This window comes from Magallana gigas, chromosome 6 (assembly GCF_963853765.1).
Source record: "Magallana gigas chromosome 6, xbMagGiga1.1, whole genome shotgun sequence".
In the NCBI taxonomy this organism is placed as follows: domain Eukaryota; kingdom Metazoa; phylum Mollusca; class Bivalvia; order Ostreida; family Ostreidae; genus Magallana; species Magallana gigas.
Window position 1 is genome coordinate 1,259,717 of NC_088858.1, and position 22,896 is coordinate 1,282,612.

Genomic DNA, 22,896 nt, shown 5'->3' on the forward strand with positions numbered 1-22,896 from the left:
TTAGGGGGGCCCGGTTCAAATAGATGTCTGGTGCATCTTTTTTCATAAACAGGTTGGATAAATGTACATCTTCATTTACCTAACATTTTAATAGGTTTTCTAATTCTTATGTCACAAATAAGATTATCCTATACCTTTGCCCCGAAAACTGCTGATTGTGCAGGGAATAATCATATTGTCCTCCTTGAAACAGTTAATTGTTTTAAAGGAAATAGCTTTATTTCTCTCCTGAAACTACTCTATCATCCTCCCATGCCATTATTCTGCATATCAGTTACGTCGGGTTTGAAATGAAAAAGCAAGCTGATAAGTTAAGGTTCATCATCACACAAGATGGGAATTGGATTAGGGGTTAACAACATTTAACCTTTAAGGAATTCAGTTCTCGGTAGATCTTAATAATATTGTTGATATGAATAATAATTCACAAAATCCAAATATTATAGCTCTGGTTGAGCAACGGATCCGTTGGTAGAATTACTGTTATTTCAAAATTGCTCATTCCAAAACTAAATCATTCATTTATTTCACTACCAAATGCAAAGAAAGAAACAATTTCATACCTTACTAAAAATATTGATAAAGTTAAAAGGTAAGACATAACACAGAGCCATTTTTCAGGAGGTTTGCAAATGGTTGATAATAACAATTTCATAACATCTCTTAAGTGTTCATGGATAAAAAGGGCTTACAAAATCACACAAACCATGGATGGATTTTTTTTTACCATTTATGGAAATGATTTTTCATAGAATTGTTTGATTTAAGTTATAGTTTTGTAATTGAATGTTTAGACAAGGTTAAACAATGATTTTCGATGTGTTAAAGTCATGGTTTTGTTTTATTACTACCTATTATGATCACCCAGAGGCAAAAGATTATTCTTTAAATGCTCCAATTTGGTACAATTCAAAAATACAAATAGCAAATAAATATGTTTTCATAAAAGCCTGGTACAAGAACGGTGTAAAAGTCATACAGGATTTAATTGTATTTTTTTTTTTAGGTATTGATGAATTCAAATGTAAATACAACCTCAAGGATATAAGTTTAATGCAATATGATAGTGTTAAAAAGGCAATTTTTGGGGGTAAAAATATGTCTAACATAGACAAAAGATTCTACAAAAAAATCCTAATCTATATATACTATTTTGTCCAAAACAATTATACTCCATGAAAATTGCACAAAAATTATCTAAAATGTTTTACATGAAAATGTGGTTGTTCCAATTGCTGTAACCAAATGGAAAAAAAAGATCCAACTGATTATAATATTGAAGTTCTCTTAATCTATATTTACATCTGTAAACCAAAGTTAACGCGATTATAGATGTTTCAGAAGTGTAAGACTATAATTAACTCTGAAAAAAATCCCGTTGCAATTGGTAAACATAGTTTATCTGATGAATGTAGTTTCACGATTGTGAAACTATGATTAACAACTCTTAACAGTACGAATGTGAAGTATAGTTAACAGATGTGAATCTATATTATTCAGCAGAATCTATTGTTAACGTTATTTGCAGACATAAACTTAGCTTAATATTATTTGTTAACAATAGTTTACAACCGTTAAATATAGATTTACAGATTAAAGACTATAGTGAAGTTATTGGATCGTTAACTATAGTTTCAGGTTCGTAAACTTTAGTTACCAGTCAACCATAGTTTAAGGTTTGTAAACTATTGTTAACAGTCGATAAACCTAACGTATCATCAGAGAAACTTTATTTAATGCCGATAATCTATCTTCACATTGTAAACCATAGTTAACATGATCATCTATGTTTAAGAAGTGTAAAACTATAATTACTATGAAATTGAAAACAACCGTTTGGGGTTGCAAATCATATAGTTTATCTGATAAATATGGTCTCACAATTGTAAAACTATGATTAACAACTCTAGTTTACGAATGTAAATTATAGTTTTCAGATGTGAATCTATATTTATCAGCAGAATATATTGTAAACATTATTTGCAGACATATAAACTTAGCTTATCATTCGTTAACAAAAGTTTACAACTGTTAACAGATAAAAACTATAGTCAAAGAGTTCTTTACTATTGTTACATGTAACAGCTTGTAAACTTTACTTTAAAGCCAATAAACCTAATACATAAACTGTAAAGCTATGTTTAGTTGATTTTTGTGAAACTATGTTTAGTTCATTTTTGTGAATTTGGTGTGCCTTAAATAGTCTGGTATTTCCCTCTCAAAGCCACGTAATACTGTTTGTTTTCCCCAATTCACTGAAATGTCACACTTTCATTAGCTTCAACATGACAAATGACTTCAGGCTATATTTTCGTCCGTCCGGTGAGAACTATATGATATAAAACAATATGGATGGCGCTTCGCCTACTCATCTCGAAAATTTATATTATTATTCAATACAGAAACCACGTTCCGTTAGTTCATAAAATATTTGGAGTAGTTTTACTTTAAAATAACTTTTAAATTAGAGTAACTGCCCTTTGAATGAACGTCACATTGTTGTGTCTGGAACAGAATAAAATGGCAGCGTCAAGATTTCTTAAAAAATTTCAAACGGCAACTTCTTTATATATTTTAAGAACATACGCCATGCAGTTTCTGTATTAAATAATATGAAATGTCGAAATGAGTAGGCGAAGCGTCGGCCAATGACGGCCATATTGCCTAATATTTATTCTCACCAACAGACAAAGAGATATTTGATGCAGTAACGTGCTATGTTTAAAACAATAAACAAATGTGATATTTCAGTCCGAGGAAAAACAGTAGTCAGTCAATAACTAACCTTGATAAGAAATAATATCCGGTGACTTTCGCTTATATTTTCATTTTTGCATTTTTCGCGATCACTTTTATATTTCTGTTTATTTTCAATATGCAGAAATATTTACATTTTCCAGTGTCTATGTCTGTGATCACACTACGAATCGATTGTGTACTTTTCAGTCCACTAAATTCAAATGACGTATTGTTGGGACGCAATCGGGGTTTCCTTACTAAATAATTAAATTTTAATCGAAAGTATATAAAGATAAGAAATAAGGCATCATTCTCTAAATATTATGAGGTAATAATTTCGGTCGGGGCGGAATCAAATTTTTCTACCCTTTGGGCTTTTTTGGATTGTTTGCTCACCTGACGGCAGTTATTGACACGACGACGTCAAAAATAAATCATTCAGTGCTACAATATTCTATATGCAGATTGAAGGAACGGAAGTGTACAGTTGTAAGTAGCGTGGTTTGTCGAAGCGAATGAACAAATAGAAGAGGTAGCTCTGATTTTTATCAAATGAAATGATAAATGGATGTAAAAAAGAAAAATACTTCCTTGACAATTCAGTACGTTATGGTATTAAACTGGCACAAGTATAAAAAAAAAGTATGTAGAGGAAAATGTATATCTCAAGAGAATAATCTGACCTGGAGTTTGATATCATTATACCTCCCGCAAACGAAGTTTGGGGGGGGGGGGGTATATAGGAATCACCTTGTCCGTCCGTCCGTCCATCAGTCCGTCCGTCCGTCCGTCCGTCTGTCCGTCTGTCTGTTCAATTCGTGTCCGGTCCATATCTTTCTTATGGAGAAACATTGGAAGTTCTTACTTCACACAAAGATTGCTTATGACCTAAGGGTGTGTCATGACCTTGACCCAAGGTTAATTGCGCAAGGCCAAGGTTAATGGCAGAAAGTGCAAAATTCATGTCCAGTCCATATCTTTTTAATGGACAAATATTGGAAGTTCTTAATTCACATCAAGATTGCTTATAACCTGAAGGTGTGTCATGACCTTGACCGAAGGTCAATTGGGGAAGTTCAAGGTCATTGTTAAAAAAAAAATCGGGCTCAGCATACTTATAATTCAAAATTTTTATATTAAATGGCTGCTTGACATGTGGAATTTTGTTTAATTCGAGTCATGTTTTTTAACATAAGGATGCAAATGTCCTCATGCATTAACAGTTAACTTGAACTAAAATGGAATTTAAAAAATAGAAATTGGTTTGTTTACTCATATTAGCATTAACAGTTTTATTAAAGAATAGAGCAGTTGTTATTTATAGAAAATGGACGGTGAAATAGATTCATCCAATATTTTCTATAACAGAAAAAATACATGAGTTATGATTTTCTTAGCGGGAGGTATCAATTGTGAGCTTGATCACAGTACCTTTAGTTGCAAATTAAAATAGAAAACTTCCTCAGAATATCATTAGTTGCCATTATTTTATTCTGTTTAAAGCATATATTCAGAATTTTACTGTACGTGTAGCTCTATGATTAAGCATTGGTTTGTAAAGGTAAGTAAACTCAATAGAATGACCATTGTATGAATGAAAACGTTAAAAAAATTTAATGATGAAAAACAAATATTTTTGCTGCGATTATTTTTGTAATTAGCAGTTTTTTATTCGACCTTGCACCTCCTTTTACATAGCTGTCATATCCAAATGAGTGCGAAACTGAAAACAACTATATAGGCTTTGGATTAATGAGATTTAAAAGTGGAGTACTAGTGCTTGTAAGTATTTGGATACAAGTGTTTTTCTTGACAAGTGGACTAGAAACTTTATATAAAATATACTTGCAGTATACGCAATTGATATGAAAACCCTTGATAATAATATATAAAAATGACTATATGACATCCCGCGTAGGTGCGGAACACAACACTTTAAAAATTAATGGGCTTTGAGGTTTTTTGTACACATTCATTTGTGTCCGACTTTTTTTCTTAATTGGTTTCTTAACTTTTTTTTGAAAAACGAATCTTACGAATGTAATTTCCTTCAACAGAAATATCTTAGCTTATTGTAATGTTCGAAATTACGCATACAGATGTTCATCTGCAAATCAGACCTACCCGTGCTCCGTGTACAGGAAACAATATCGAGGCATGGTAAAAAAAAAACCACACTCAAAGAATATATGTAGTTTTTTGAAAGATATGGATTTAGGGGAAATATTTTCACAACAAGAATCAACATTTTTATCAAAGAAAGAGAAACACTTCTCTAGAAATTTTGATTCGATTTCTTATTGAATATTTGCACTGTTTTGATCCATATTATTTTCCGAAGAGAAATTTTAAGATTGAAATGACGAGTATAAACTTATACTAGTTTACTACCGTATAAAAAACGTGCTCGGAAATAAGATTAAACAGTCCAACACTAGCGCAGATTTTTGTGCGCCGTAAATTGCAGATTTTTACTAGGGAAGCACTTTAGCTCCAAGGTCGTCCATCCGATTTTTTTCAGACCGGGAGCTACAGACCTGCAGCTACGCCTTTTCATAATCCGCGGATCATAAAGCGTAAACTGTCCCAACCCAGGTTATACTCGTATGAGACAATGAGTTCATTTATTAAATAAGGAATAAGGAATCATTTTTTGAGTATTATGAGGTTATAATTTCGGTCGGGGCGTGATCAAATCCAATAAAGCCCGAAGTGCTTTATGATAGATTTGATCATGCCCCGACCGAAATTATCACCTCATAATATTCAAAGAATGATTCCTTATTACTTATATTTATATAATTTTAAGCCATGGTACGATTAAATATTTAAATATGAATAAGCAAACCCCGCTGGCGCCTCAATTTGGCGTCATTTGTATTATGGGTTATATAGTACAAAATCGATAAGTAGTGTTGTTATACTTTCATGTTAACTACTGAAATCTGATTGGTTAAGTCGCAGTTAATAATATTTACTATTACCCTCAGCGTTAGCAACGCACTTGGCAACGGGTAACATTAAAAAATGTTACATGCGCGAAAATTATGCGCGTACGGTTCGCTGTAGAATACACGTTATTCCTATATAAAAGCAGTAAAATTTTCTTAAAATTTTTAAAAAAGACATTCAGTATAACATAATAAATAGTGCCTGTTTGGGAGGATAACAGTTGAAATTGACACCCCTCGAAAACCATTGTCAACCTCCGCTTCGCGTCGGTTGACAATGGTTTTCTCGGGGTGTCAATTTCAACTGTTACCCTCCCAAACAGGCACTATTTATATATTATCACAGTCAAAGACACTGGAAAATGTAAATATATATAGATGCGTGAAGCACTTTCAGCTACAAACTGTAGGCACCACCACCAATTAAAAAGCTAGATCTAGATGTTGGCATAAATTAGTACAATGTCAATCAAAATCAGCGATAAAAACATAACAATCCACACGTCATTCTAAATCAGTTTTTTGTTTCGGTTCGCAGCGATCTTTTTATAGACGTAAACAACTTTACTATTCTATACTGTGGTTTTCATCATCTCAATATCAACAATAACCAGAATAATTTCAAACTCACCAATATTGCCGACGAAGTCCTCGCAACCCTTACAATGTGCCAAAACGGGGGGAATGATATTAGGGAAGTAATAATAACACCAAATAAACCACAGAGTGTTATTGTGTATTCGAATGAAGAGCTAGAGGACTGAAGGACAATATATAAATAGTGCCTGTTTATAGGCTTCGCGTCGGTTGACAATGGTTTTCTCGGGGTGTCAATTTCAACTGTTATCCTCCCAAACAGGCACTATTTATTTTGTTATACTGAATGTCTTAATTTTAAAGAAAACTTAACTGCTTTTACATAGGAATAACGTGAATTCTACGGCGAACCGTATGCGCATAATATTCGCGCATGTAACAATTTTTAATGTTACCCGTTGCTAAGTGCGTTGCTAACGCTGAGGGTATTAGAACGGATTATGAACTGCGTCTAAACCAATCAGATTTCAGTATTTAACATAAAAGTATAACAAACGGTATTGGCCCTAAAGGCAGTGTCACTGGCATCGATAGAACATTCAACATTGGACCATGCTTCGTATTGTATTGTATTGCTTATTACCAAGAACCATACGATTCATAGGTTTAACATATATACATAAGTGAACAAACATATGAAAGACCATCATAATCTTGTATTAGACTGCGTGTGCACATAGCAGTCTGCAAAAAGTACATGACAGAAGTAAACAGGATAATGAAGAGTATATTATCAAAACAAAAACTAATTATAATTTTATCGTAATTTTGAGCGTTTATATAGGTATTTTCCCAAGTTGCACAACTCTTTGATATTCTTTGTTGAAAGTAATTAAATAAGTTTAAAAACAGAAGGCTTTTCATAATAATATTTTTTTACATACAACTTTCTTATTTCCTTATAAAATGGACAGATTAAAATAAAATGAAACTCATCTTCAATCTGTGATAGTGAACATAGTTTACAAACTCTTCGTAACCACAGATACATACAAAAACAGGAAAATTGTAAAGTGCGATACACTCCAAAATCCCATTTTCCTCTGTCCAACCTTATTACACTGGGAGGGATAATCCGAATCATATTACCAATTTTTTACTCATTAAATAAATTCAAAACAAAGATTTCCTTCCGGAATAAAAGTAGATATTCGTATTTATGAAGAGAAAGCAATCAAAAAAGCCATCCAAAATGTGTTCGACAATCCAGTTCAATAACTTTGTACAAAACACTTACAAGACGGCGTCCGCCGATACTTAAAAGCAATGAGGGATGCAGCACAATGGACATGGAGTTTGTAGTGTCTTCCATATTTGGACAAAATGTCGTTATAAACAGTGATGGCTCTTTTTCATACGATTCAAAACTTGGCGACTTGGATTCCTACCTGAACAAATTTCCACATTTTAAATGTTATTTCCAAACCCGTTTAAACCCACTTTTGGATAAAAAAAATTCTCCCACTACAAAACGAAACTGTCACCGAGCAATGGACCAACAATAACTCCTAGTCCATGAACAATCGCTTAAAACAATCCCTCGACTGAAAGCCTCACAAACTGCCGGACTTGATTGCCAAAATTAACTAGAGGTACTGTGAGCAAGCTCACAATTGATACCCCCCGCTAAGAAAAAATCATAACGCGTGTATTTTTGCTATTATAGAAAATATTGGATGAATCTATTTCACTGTCCATTTTCTATAAATAACAACTGCTTTATTTTTGAAAACTGTTAATTTTTAGCTTCTAATATTTCCATTAATACAACATATGACACAGACAGAATTTAGCTTTTTTGAAACAATGACCTTGAACTTTCTCAATTGACCTTGGGTCAAGGTCATGACACACCCTTTAATCATAAGCAATCTTTGTGTGAAGTAAGAACTTCCAATGTTTCCCCATAAGAAAGATATGGATCGGACACGAAATTTTGCATTTTTTCTGCCAGTGACCTTGACCTTGCCCAAATGACCTTGGGTCAAGGCCATGACATACCCTTAGGTCATAAGCAATCTTTGTGTGAAGTAAGAACTTCCAATGTTTCCCCATAAGAAAGATATGGACCGGACACGAATTTTGCACTTTTTCTGCCAGTGACCTTGACCTTGCCCGAATGACCTTGGGTCAAGGTCATGACACACCCTTAGGTCATAAGCAATCTTTGTGTGAAGTAAGAACTTCCAATGCTTCCCCATAAGAAAGATATGGACTGGACACGAATTTTGCACTTTTTATGCCAGTGACCTTGACCTTGCCCGAATGACCTTGGGTCAAGGTCATTACACACCCTTAGGTCATAAGCAATCTTTGTGTGAAGTAAGAATTTCCAATGTTTCCCCATAAGAAAGATATGGACCGGACACGAATTTTGCACTTTTTATGCCAGTGACCTTGACCTTGCCCGAATGACCTTGGGTCAAGGTCATGACACTTCCTTAGGTCATAAGCAATCTTTGTGTGAAGTAAGAACTTCCAATGTTTCTCCATAAGAAAGATATGGACCGGACACGATTGCACAAACAGACGGACAGACAGACGGACGGACGGACAAGGTGATTCCTATATACCCCCCCCCCCAAACTTTGTTTGCGGGGGGTATAATAAACGAAAAATGCGCATTCCAAATCAATGATACAAGACGAGCGATCCATACCAACAAAAGCTACATCTTGGAGGACACCCTTAAACAGCACCAGTACCACCAGACGTCTGGGTAAAGATGGGCCAATCGGAGAAAAACATGGAAACTTCTTGCCATGTAACTTCCAGGTAATTATTTCAATGTACAATGCACTGCATTATTTAAACAATAAAATGCTTTCTTTGGTGATTCATTCGGGATATGAAGGTAGCGACATAGCTAACACGGGTTATGTATTTTTCCTGCAATGATCGCTACCTTCATAACCCGCATAAATCATCAAAGAAAGCATTTTATTGCTTATATTTACATCTTTCTTTAACTAATCAATAAATTGATTATGAAAAGTTAGTAAAATTCACTAAATTACTGTTAACGTACATAAGTACGTAAGCTAAAAGAAACAGCCAAATCGTCTCTTGTGAGACTTTGAGTCTAGCATCATCATGATTATTTCTTTCAGTCCGTGAGTTTACTTAGGTCGCTGTAGGTAAGACCAATCGATAAACAGGGCTTGTCAATTTCAGTCCTGTCACTTTAAGCCGCTGTAGATTTCGACCAATCAGTCCTGAAGAAGGGACTGGTTGTCCCGAAAATTTGACAATTTCTATTGTTCGTGTCGTTAGCCATTTTTAGTGCTTTATATATATATATATAATCCAAAATGAGTAAAGTTAATCCACACAAGTATCAAATAATAAAAAATTACAGAAAGCCGATTCAAAACTCTACCGGTTTCATTATAATCTTCAGGATTACTCCTGAAGATTATAATGAAACCGGTAGAGTTTTGAATCGGCTTTCTGTTATTTTTTATTATATATATATATATATATATATATATATATATATATATATATATATATATATATATATATATATATATATATATATATATATATATATATATGAATATCTGAATATTTCATATCAAATCGCTTTAAATTTTATGTGTATTCCATCATTTAATCTAACACAATATACTGTTAATTCTAAATCTTATCAATTAACTTTTAAATTTTTTTCAATAACATAGGTACCACCGTCATCGAGAGTACCCAAGAGACCGTGCTAGAGAAAACGCGCCAGAGCAGTGCGCACCCGTTCTGTTTCAGAACTTTACACTCCCGATTGAGACTTTTCCAAAACACTGGTGACTTTCCCCGACTATGACTATATCGAGTGTTACTATCTATCGAATGTGACTATACCGAATATCTCTATTTACCGAATGTGACTATACCGAATATCTCTATCTACCGAATGTGACTATACCGAATATCTCTATCTACCGAATGTGACTATACCGAATGTGACTAATTTCGTGATCGGAACATGGCCCAAACGATATTAAAGTCAAAGTTCTTACAATTTTACTTAAAAAGGAGGGCATGATTTACAAGGGCGGTATCAAATATCATTTGACACTTCATAAAGAGTTTCTTATACAACAGCAGAGAAGTTGAAGATCATCATGCGTAGAGAAGAATGGCAACCGAGTTTAGTGCTGAAAATTAATAATGTTTCATGTCTTCCGTTCGTATGTAAGGATTTTAAAGCATATGAGCAAGGAGAAACGTTAAAATGATGTTGCTATGAGCTTGTGGTTGTTCCGGGGCAATGGATGTAGGCAAATGTGTTAGCTTACCAGGAATGAACAATTGATGTCATTCACTTAAAAATTTTCTCGTTAATAAAAGGTATCCTGGTTTATTTTCTAGTGAAATGCCAATGATTTATCTTTTTTCCCAAGGGAGTAAGAATAAATGTCTTAATAATTTCCGAACAGCCCTTGTATGTAAACAATAACAAGACTCGAGATTTGTTTACAAAACAAAATATTTCAGACCTGTAACTTGATATTTGACTTCCAACTATTGACAGAGCATTACAAATGCTCATAATAAACATTCTAGATACTAAACATGGAAAATGAAATTTGAAAATTTTGTGCTCAATCGTGTCTATGCCCTTTTAATGTAATGATGTAAATAGGCCATTTTTTTATTCGTTTAAATTCACCTAACTCTAAATTCAATCAAAATTGTTTTAAAATTATATTTTTTATCATCAAAATTTCCATTTTACACAGGTCAGTTCACCAATACTACGAACGCACATTTAAAAAAAGAATTAAAACCTAAAATTTAAATCAAGAAAAGATTTCAATAATCGGATGGAATAAGAAAACTAAATCATAACACTTAAAAACTTAACATTAATACCTAATTATTTATTATAGCTTCCGAATCTTGTTAATCTGATAAAGATGTCAACACAAATCATACAACATTAGAGTTCAATTCACAACGGAATTTCCGTTTTAAATCAAAGTTTACAAAAAATATCAACAGGTCAGTTGAGACAAAATGAACACTTTTTTAAATAAAAAAAAATTGACACAAGAAAAACCCTTCTTTATTGAGTACATTATCATGTTTTCAAAACAGGTACAAGTTAGCGCGCAAATGTCATAAAGGACTCGTGGGATTATAACTGACCAATCGGAATAGGGCTTGGTTAATTAGTGAACTCTAGAGAGAGCAATGACCCCCGACCAGCACGCGAGACTGACCACAGGAAGTTGTAGTAATGGACAAGCCCTGTTGTTTATATAAATCTCCATCTACGTTGTAGAGTGATATAAGAAGACCTGCGTTATGGCGCTTAAATATGGGAACAAATGTTACGATAGGTTTGGAGATGGACCACTATTGTGGACCGGGAAATGGACGGAAATGGAATTGGATGACCAGGAAAAAACAAGGTATTTATAGCTAGACCCCTGGGGCGCTCCTCAGCAATGTTCGATAACTCAAGCATATATTCTGAAATGTATTGTTCAGTTCATAAATTGCTCTTTTATTTTGGAAAACTTGTTAATTAATTTTATTGTGAATGTGGTATTTGGCAATTATAATCCCGGTCCCACGGAAACAAACGGTGGCTCATGTGATATACATATAGTTTGCTCGATTCTCCGATCAGCCACCAAATCACCTTCTTTTATATATTGACCATTTCAACTTTGCTGGGTAAATACATTATAAATGCCTAGATAACCTTAGAATATTTTGGTTTTGATTCCATTTATTACAAAACGTAATATTATTTACGGTCTACTATATGCATTGTGACAAGCGAAGCAAGAATTACACATATCTTGCATCATTGTCAACTTCGTGTTATTTACTGGTATCAACGGACGTAAAAGAATTTGAGAGAGAGAGAGAGAGAGAGAGAGAGAGAGAGAGAGAGAGAGAGAGAGAGAGAGATCCCTGTTTGTAAGAGTGTAATTTCCCACTTTCAAATTTAATGGTTTGACTATTTACAATATCTGCATAAATTTTTAACTGTTTATTTTTTATCTGTGTTCTTTTTTATTTAGTCCTATTGTTTATTTCCTCCCTTCTCATATACTCAAGTACCTGCTGTCTGTACATACATGCACAGTTAGCTTAAAATTGGATCGATATGACAGTAAAGTATGACTCTTGCTAGTATATATTTATATATTAATCTCTATATAAAAAAAACAAATACTACGTAAACGAGGCAGGTACCGCTGTCTATACTGTAATAGCTAGTACATACATTACAGATGTATCATCCACCACTAAATTTATCGCGGGAAATATAGCGCGAGGGCACCCTTTTTGTCTTTGTTTACGTAGGTATGGAAGTATGTAACAAATCTCTTGGGTCTCAACAAAGCTTTTGTAGTCTTCTAACCTAAATGTCGGCAATTTTTGGCATAGCACCACGGGTGAAAACATTAGAAAGCATTATGGGACGAAAGACAAAAAAAATTGTTTGTTGAATCTTAGGTTTAGCTCGTTCTTTTTCCAGCGCACACTGGTTCTTAGAGCTCGCTTCGCTCGCCGGCGCTGCGCGCCGCCGAGCTGCGCTCGCTATGAAGTTTAAGATTATAATTATTTGAGATTTAGTTGGCTGTAGTTCGGCTAAGAATGACTTAATATAGAAAGTTTTAAAATTATTTTTTGTAGTAATTATAGCGAGCGCAGCGCCGGCGAGCGAAGCGAGCTCTATGAAACAGTGCGCGCGGGAAAAAGAACGAGCTAAACCTACAAATTCTTCGAGAATTTTTTATGGCAACATCCCATACTGCTCTCTTATGTTTTCTCCCATAGTGCTATGCCAAAATGGCTAACATTTAACTTTAACAAGGGGGTGGATAAAAAAGGTCGTTTTGAACTAAATGATATAAAAAGAAAAAATAAACAGTTAAAAAATCTATGTATATATATCATATTGTCGATCGAACCATTATATTGGAAAATGGGAAATTACAATCGAGATTGGGGGTCGCCATTTTTACATCTAAACAAACTGCACTTTACTTTACGGGGCTGGGGATGGTGTTTAAAAGACTATCAAAGGCAACTAAAGAGACGATATCAGTAGTAAATTGTATGAAGAATTTAATGGTTTTAATTGTTTTTACAGAATTTGCGTATAAAAAATGTTAATTAGGCCAAAATAAGCGATGAATTAATAGAAGTTTAAAAGATGCGAAGTGAAATGATTTAAATGGGTTTATTTTCTTTTTCAGGACAGCTTTGCTGTTTATTTCCCATGGACTGGGGGAACACTTTGATTATTACGATGAGCTTGGATATTTTCTGGTGAATTCTGGCTTTCGAGTTTTCACACACGATCACAGTAAGACAGCTCTACGCATGAACTAACATCAAATCTACCGTTAAATTACAAGTCAATATAAATGCTCTAATTTGTTCAATGGTCTATAATCACATGTTCGAATTTAATTTTTTTTACATGCGATCTTTGTTAGAAACTAATACATCAGTTAAATTTGATTTGTTTGTCTTCGATATGTAAAATAATGTTTTACGGACCAAAATACTTACTATCCCAAAAAGTTATGGAGTAGAAAATGTTCTTGTTCTTTCGTTGATGAAAGTTATTTTACGATATGTTATTTTATCGGGGCACAGTTGCATTGATTTGAATTTTTTTGATTATGTTTTAGTCGGCCATGGGACTAGTTCCGGAACACACAGTCATGTTGGAAACTTTAAGGAATATACCAAATTAATCTTTGACCACTGCGACGAAATGAAGAAAAACTACCCCGATTTACCAATATTTCTGTTTGGACATTCAATAGTACAAAAAATCACACATCTCTCTCTTTCTCTCTCTTAATCTGTCTGTCTGTCTGTCTGTCTCTTTCTCTCTCAATCTGTCTGTCTGTCTGTCTCTCTCTCTCTCTCTCTCTCTGAGTCATAAAATAAATATAAATAGGACCCTTTTCTCTATGCCTCCACTCTCCATTACTATCTCTAAAAGCACGTGCGTGTGATAATAAAACAATGTTATTCTGTCTTCATTTTTCTGTCTACTATATTCTTAGGGCGGCGCTGCAGCTTTATTAGCAGCTCTAGAAAAACCAGAATATTTCAAAGGCGTCATCATTTCAAGTCCTTTTGTCATTCCTCCCAAAGTTTTTTCGTCCAGGGTAGAGGTAAATTTTACTATTTTTAGTTTTATTAATTTAATAAAACTTATTTTTTTTTCATTTACTCATTTTAATAAACCATAAACATATAATGTATAGTAGAGGAGCGGGTTTTCCTAAGTTTAATTTTGATATTGTAGCTTAATTTGTCATGCAATATTTTATTATTGAATATCATATACCTGGTATTACTGTCTTTACATTAAGAGAAATCCTTGTTTCGACTATTTCGTAGATGTTTTATTGCTAATATTACATCATAGAGTGTATTTATGACGATAACAATCTGTGTTTTAATTTATTTTGTAGATGTTTTACTTTAAAAATATCGGAGCACGTATGTTCCCTCAACAAGAACTTTCTCAAATCGACCCGAACGAGGTGTCACGTGATCCCAAGAAAGTGAGTAACAATAAATACAAGATAATTAATTGATTAATGCTTTATATAACTTTTTATTATCTCTCCATGCATGTTCCTCAATTCTCATGTTTTCTTTTGTTTCTTTTTCTTTATAGGTGGACAAAATTAAAAATGACCCGCTCTTCCACACGGCGTTCAAAGCAGGGTAGAGAAATTTACACGTAAGGCCAAAATAAAAGAATGTATCATTCCGGTCGCCGGTCAGTTCCTTAACTGATCATTAACTTTATTGCTGATCAAATTTCGGAATCTGTTAATGCACGATTTAACGAATTAGTATTGTTTGAAAACAGAATGTTCTTTGAAATATATTTTAGTCTTCTAAATCTTTTCTCCTTTTTTCCTTGCATTTTTTTGTTTAAACAATGAATTAAGTTTTTAAAAATAGAGGAGATACTAAGCACTTAAGTATGACTACCGACCCTACTTTAAATGATAGGCGACGTGAAACATACATATTTTTATTTGGCCTATAATGTGAATTGTGACCTCAAACAAACGTTTACTCCTCATAAAACATGCATATTTTTTTTTATTTTGCCCAAGACATCGTGATTTCAAACTTTTTCTGCACGTTGTGGCTGAGAGAAATTTAATTTTAAAAAAAGTGCAACTTGTCATTATAATAACATAAAATGGCATTGCATTCAACAAGTTGTCCTAGACATGTGCAATAAAGCACGTTATATAAAGGAATTTTTGCTAAATAAAGAGTTTGGGTGAACTAATGTTTGTCAGAACAATTTTATTACAGACTTTGGAAAGCTTGGCTTGATTGTGCTACAAAATTGCAACAAAATTTCAATTCGATAAAATTGTCCTTACTCGTTCTCCATGGAGAAGCTGACAAAATTGGCGATATAAAGTTCTCCCAAACTCTGTATGACGAGGCTCAGAGTCAGGACAAAGAACTGAAGGTTGGTCATGTCTTATTGGTTTTGACACTCTACAAACCAATTCCAGAACACTATTTTAAAGTATTATAGAATATTTCAGCTTAAAACACGGATGTTATACTGATTCAAAAAATAGTGTCCAAACTTTCATGGAAGAATTTTATATTCTTTTACCTTTGACATCTTACCTCATCAATATAACATCAGGTGTTTTATACAGGTAATGAAAGTAAATAATGAAAATTGCTTGCTTTCTTACTACTCTTACTCTTAAATAATCACTTATTTTTTTTTATTTGTAGATATATCCAGGTTGTCTTCATAATCCCATACTCGAACTAGAAGAAGATAGGAAGCAAGTTTTGGAAGACATTAAACAATGGCTAGAAAAAAGGATATGAGTTGATTCTATGAAGCTAGTTAAAGGAAAACAGACCACTACACAATGTGTTATCAAGCGTCCATACAAAACAGTTGAAAGATAATGATCTGAATAGTGCGTCCAAGAGAGACAAAAAGGTTTAAACGATGTTAAATACAGGAAAAATAGGAAAATCTTGCCATGAAAATGTTTAGTAACATGTACATTCTATAAATATTTATCGTACGGTACAAAAATAGCAAAAGGTACCACGCTCCCAATTACATAGTTACAACCCTTCTAGGAATTTGTCTCTCGTATACAGCGAATATGCAATGAAAAAAAAATGTTGTACACTGCCATTTTCTTTTATTATGTTTCAACAATTTTCTTTACGTAATCTTTTAATTTTGCAATACTAAATCTCGGAATTGTAATCTCCTTTGTACCGTATTTTTCTATTTGTATCGCGAAAATTTCTATATGTTTTTATTAGTGATGTAAATGAAACATTCATTGTATTGTATAATTGTATTTTCAGTTTGTACTGAAGACCATTTCGTCTGCATTGTTTATTGCTTAAATGTACTTTATATTTACATTATCCAGTGTCTTTGCCTGTGATAACACTACGTATCGATTTTGTACTATATAACTCATAATACAAACGACGCCAAATCGAGGCGCCAGCGGGGTTTGTTTATTTATATTTAAATATTTAATCGTACGATGGCCGAAGATTATATAAATATAAGTAATAAGGAATCATTCTTTGAATAGTATGAGGTGATAATTTCGGTCGGGGCGTGATCAAATCTATCATAAAGCCCTTCGGGCTTTATTGGATTTGATCACGCCCCGACCTAAATTATCACCTCATAATACTCAAAGAATGATTCCTTATTCCTTATATAAATTCCTTTTATATATCGGGTTGTTAATGGTGGATTAAAAATAATAATACTCTATGAAACCGAGAAAATTCAGCGTGTTGGTCTGGCTTTTTAAAAACACATTCACATACATAATTTTTTCTCTCCGTTGACTGCTGTGTAAAATCTTCCTTTTGATATGCTGATTGGTGTTGAAAAGTAGTTACCAATTAGTTGATTTAAAGCAAAGTGTGAAATTTGAATCAAATTTTGCGATCCAACCAATTGGTATGTTCCTCATTGATATATCTTAACATGGTCTTGAACCGTACCGTTTTAAATAAACTTTTCCTTTACCAGAGAGAATTTATCAAATAAAAAGAAATACAGGAAAACATAGTATGCATATTTTGAATTCAAGAGTTTATCAGGCATGTGTTCTAAAAAAGTTTATATAGGCTGAAACAGATTCGTATTTATGGACCTTGGAGGTAGCTATGGAAACTCATCATTTGTAAACGAAGGCCTCGTTTATTTAAACAATAAGATGCTCTATTTGGGGATTCATGTGGTATATAAAGGTGGCGACATTACAGACAAAATACATACTGTATACAGGGCTATTTTCGCCTCGTGTAATTTTCGCTTTTCTGCACTTGCAAACGGCTTGTTTCGTCTTGGATTCGCAAAAACAAAGTCATGTTAAATGAGATATAATTAAAGGCATTTAGATTAGCCCAGTCTTAAATGCGCCAACTGACAACGAGGGCGAAAAGGGCGATAATAAAACAGGGATAAAAATTTCCTTGTATACAGGAACCCGAACTTGAAGTTTACAGGATATATACGTAATGATGATCAAATAGGGGGGATAGGAAAATATGTAAATGGTATAAAAATATATAAATAATCATATCTTAAAGGGTAATGTTTACAGTTCCACACTGCAATTAGACATAAATAAAATCGTGCATATTACAGTGTGTTATTCTTGAGACGAAATTTTAAGATACTAAAATACGTGCGGTGCTGTTTCATTAAAAAGCTTTGGTGCTCCAAACCTGATGTAAAACTAAGTAAAAATGGGTCATATTCATAAATTGTAGTTAATTAACATTGTAATATAATTTCTAGCAAAAAAATATACTATCAATGAAACAATCTGTGAAAGATTTTAAAACATACTAGTAAAGGAAAATAATAAAATTTGATACTTTTCTGATGCAGTTTTTAATCTGTGGTTCGGGATTACTAGGTTTGAATGACTGATAAAACTGCTCTTTTCTAAAATATTTTTTAAAAATTCAAAGAATAATTAGTTTGAATTTACACAATACCGTTAATAAATGATATGAAATATAGAATATCTCCCATCAAACTTTCAACGTAACCTTTTTTAAAAAGTCATTTGACAGTGTTCCACAAAGTGCTGAGATGTTTGCTTGTCAGCGTAATCGTTGTCAAACATAACGTTGCATGGGGCAATTACGAATTCATGATCTTCGAAGCGCTAACAGTCAACATGCATGTTCTAAGATCTATTCATTTAACGATTTTACGATACGAGATACGAGCGGTGATGAATTGACTCCAACAGCATGCTGCTTTAAACCTGCTAAAATGATAAATAAAACGAAGTCACATTCACAAATCGTAGTTTATTAACATTCATTACAACACATTCTCTAATAAAAATATATAAACAATCACTGAAACAGCCTTTAAAAATTTTAGATACATAAATTACACGTACAAAAACATAAATAAAAAACATTGAGATATGAATTGAATATTTCTTCTTCAGTTCATAATACCAAGGTTTTATTGATTGATGAAACGATTCTTCTCTGAAATATCATGTAAAAGATTTCATTGTAAGAAAATCAAATTGAATCTACACAATATTATTGATCATGTGATAGGAATAAAAATAATTATATATATTTGCATTCCCCAGTGTCTTTGCCTGTGATAACACTACGTATCGATGTTGTACTATATAACCCATTATAATACAAATGACGCCAAATTGAGGCGCCAGCGGGGTTTGCTTATTTATATTTAAATATTTAATCGTACGATGGCTTAAAATTATATAAATATTAATATAAGTAATAAGGAATCATTCTTTGAATATTATGAGGTGATAATTTCGGTCGGGGCGTGATCAAATCTATCATAAAGCCCTTCGAGCTTTATTGGATTTGATCACGCCCCGACCGAAATTATCACCTCATAATACTCAAAGAATGATTCCTTATTCCTTATATATGGACTACAGAATAAATCAAAGTACTGAAAGTTCTAGAAAGCGGTTACATTAACTGTTATATACATATATATTGTTAGGTTAAGATATAAATTCAATATCTACCAGATAATAACACTATTAACTGCCTTTGGGCGGTTTAGGATTTATAAACCGTGAAAATATAACAAACTTGTCGCAAACAGAGAAAAATCGAACTAATTTTTTTTCTTATTTTTTCCCCACTAAAATATCTTCGCATCACAAATTTTATTTAGTAGAATGAAAATGTAATTACAGTAAAACACGGTTATAGCGAACACGCTTATAATGAATTGACGCTTACAGCAAAGTGAATTTCATTCCCCAAGTCTCTATATCATGTTGTAAACTTGACGGATATAACGAATTACGCTTATAACGAAGTTAAATTGGCCGTCCCTGGGACTTCGTTATAAGCGTGTTTTACTGTATTTTCTCTTCTTCTGATGTACATAATTACGACAGTCAAATTCAAAGCATATGCGTGGAATCTGCGCAGAGGTGCGAAATCTTGAATTGATCCTCGCTCTTAAGAAAAAGAGTATACCTGTATTGTTTGATATGAAATGATATGAAATGCCGTGTTTTTACTAGAACAGATTTTGTTAATGCATTAAATTTTTAAAACGGTGTTCACTGTATCTTAGAGAAAAAGTGTAATTATAAGTACGCAAATACATGTATGTTGTCAAGAAAGTTTTAACCTCCTTGCCATCAATCTGATTTAGGCAGAAATTATTAAAGAATATTGGCCCAATATCTGTATAAACAAGGTAAAGAACATGTATGACAAGCGCTTAAGTGAACTACAACCTGCTTAACAATATTTTATGTACCAATTCTTTTTTGCAAAAATGAAAACTAAGACAAAATCCTTGATAAGACTATTGTGACGTCTAAAATGAAGATATTAAACATTTTATTTTTGATAGTGATGATGTCAAACGGGTGTGGCATAACTTCAACAATGCTTTAAACTTTATTGTTAAATGAAAACGTGTTGTAATTGGTTTTTATGTTGAAACCAACCCAAAAGTGTTGTTTTATTATACAATTATATCTTATTTAGCTTTTTAGATTTAAAAATTCTAAATGGGATGTAAAATGAAAAAAGATTGTCAAGGTTGTTTAAAATTAAAACAATTTTGTTAAAAAAAATTTATACAAGGATCTTGATATCATGCTAGAAATTTCAAACAAGACTATGTTTAAAAAAAAAGTGTTTGACAAACCTGTTAAACATTACTTTTGTTCTGTTATTTTCATAATTATGATGCCAGCTTTCCTAATATCTGGGATATCTGGCATTTGTAAATAGGTATTGTAGTTGAAGTGAAATAAAGTTTAATTTAAAAAAAAAAACATTCTAAAGAGACATATATTTTTTGAGACCACTGATTCCCTGATCTGAGTGCCAGACAAAATACAGTAATCCTTACGTTGTTATTGATAAACAATAAACATAATTACTTATTAATTAGATATTAAATAAGAGTATGTTAATGAGAGTGTTTTTTATTAGATTATAAAACCATATAAACATCAATTATTATCAAAGTAAGTTTGCAGTTCCTAAAGCAATATTGCTTTTATTTTTTATGGTTTTTGACAATAAGACATCAAATATAATTAGATATTAGTTATACTGGTTTTCTTTCCATTTTATATATCATATTTAACACACCATCTATTTTCAACCGAAAATAAAACCGCGCCCCCTACACCCCCACCCCATACACACACAGTTCTGATAGATATATACTCTGAAAGAAAGTGGTCTTTATTCCACTTCATACAATATGAATAAGGACAGAGAAATAATAAACGACGAAAAGGCAAATGAGAATATGTAATATCAACATTTAATGAATCCTTACTTTAGAGATCTCTATTAAGATATACTGTGCACACATTTTACAAAATAAAATTTCATGCTTCATTTGCATGCGTTTTTGAATGTAATAACTGAATTCATATGCATTTAATTTGTATTTAAAATGCACATATTAAAACATACTTTGAATAGATATTTATCTTACTTGCTTATCAGGTTAAACACTGTATATACATGCCTTTGATTTGAAAGTCCTTTTTCTTAAAAAAAAATGCAACACGTGCAGAGTATAAAGTTAATTATTATAATGTAAGAAAGGAAATTAAAAAAAACCAACTATACATAATAAAATTTAATCATTTATTGAAGGATTGTCAACCTCATTTAGAAACACAAGATTTTTGTTTTTTATTCAAATTTTATTGTCTAATAGCAAAATAATTAATTGTGTGCGTATGTGGAATATTTTCTCCTTTTTTGACCGCCTTCAGTCATTTTCATTCTAAAATGTGAATTCCGCTTCCAGTGGAAGACTTTGTACTAATTGTGATGAAAATTATTTATCATTTTTAAAAGTCTTCCGTTTCCAACGGAAGGCCTTCGTGTTATTCGACTTTTTTCTTTATAATCATCCTTTTTTTTTTACTTTTTGGAGCGTTATTTCTGAATAACTATATATTTCACCGATTTGCACCAATTTGCAGACCTTTTAATGGGGGTTATTAGATTATAACATCGCACGATATCATATATCTGTTTAATATAAACATAAATAAATATGATGCCCCAAAATCGAACAGAATACCGTACACAAATGTAACCCATGCTTAAAGTTTAGTGCCATTAACCTTAAATATTTACATCTTCAGAAAATCCAATTAGGATTCTACAGAGAATCCCCCGATAACCAACGCGCTCTCCTATAAATCAACGACAGATCCTCGGCAGCACTGGCAGTCACCGGCAATAACAGTGGACCATAGAATAAAATATATAATTATATATTCGAAATGACATTAAATGATTCACAAGAGATATGACAAATAAAATCATGGAATTTCATACGACAATACAATTTTCTATTACAGTAGCATTTTGCGATAAAACATCAATGTGCACAAAATTTGTTTGACAACAAGAATAAAAAACACAAGTGATTGAAATGTGACAGTAGTTTCGTGCTTATTTGATACAGTAAGTAGTAATAATACATATTAAGATATTTTACCGTGAATTCCAATCAATGTATAGGGAGAACATGTCAAACACATTTACACTCGTGTGTTTTCTTAAAAAAAGCTATTTATGAACAACGGAACAATGCACTATACATGTATAACAATTATATACAAATTACCTTGTTTCACGCCATCAGCGCATTAACACACAACTATAATTGAAATAAAATCAAAATTGCATAATTTTATATAGAATTATATTCTAATTCACCAGTTCAAACGAACTTAACTCATTTATAAATTAAAACACACGTTCAACAGACTTCATTTTAATTTTACAACAAATCAGTACATTATATTTCCTTTTGGTTGCGTAACTAATTAACATTCCTTTGTTGCAGACGTCTGATAAAGCAAATCTTGATTTTTCATTTTTGGGAGTTGATTTTAATCAACTCTCCTATGCAGCTACTCTGGCAAACCGAAAGTGAAACAGTGTTTGGACCTAAGCACAAATCATCGCCGCTGACAAGACTTAGTTCTTGAAAATAATAGAAAAATTCGATGTAACGAATGCTGAAGCATTGTTTTTCAAGGAAACTTAT

The 22,896-nt window shown here is 32.5% G+C and overlaps 2 protein-coding genes across 2 annotated transcripts in view; one reads left to right on the top strand and one right to left on the bottom strand.

Annotated features, from left to right (window-relative positions):
• Nucleotides 1–6,457, bottom strand: part of LOC105343821 (uncharacterized) — a 38,802-nt gene extending 32,345 nt beyond the window's left edge. The window contains exon 1 of the mRNA XM_066086989.1: nt 6,322–6,457. The gene's annotated coding sequence lies outside the window, so the exon portion shown is untranslated. The remainder of the gene's footprint in view (nt 1–6,321) is intronic.
• A 5,022-nt stretch (nt 6,458–11,479) lies between these two features.
• On the top strand, nt 11,480–16,401 carry LOC105337802 (monoglyceride lipase). Its single transcript, XM_011442708.4, has 8 exons — nt 11,480–11,701; nt 13,508–13,617; nt 13,949–14,085; nt 14,333–14,443; nt 14,747–14,839; nt 14,956–15,005; nt 15,615–15,777; nt 16,059–16,401. Exons 1-8 carry the CDS (start codon nt 11,595–11,597, stop codon nt 16,155–16,157), a joined length of 870 nt encoding a protein of 289 aa, XP_011441010.3. The 5' UTR covers nt 11,480–11,594; the 3' UTR covers nt 16,158–16,401.
• The last annotated feature ends 6,495 nt before the right edge of the window (nt 16,402–22,896 follow it).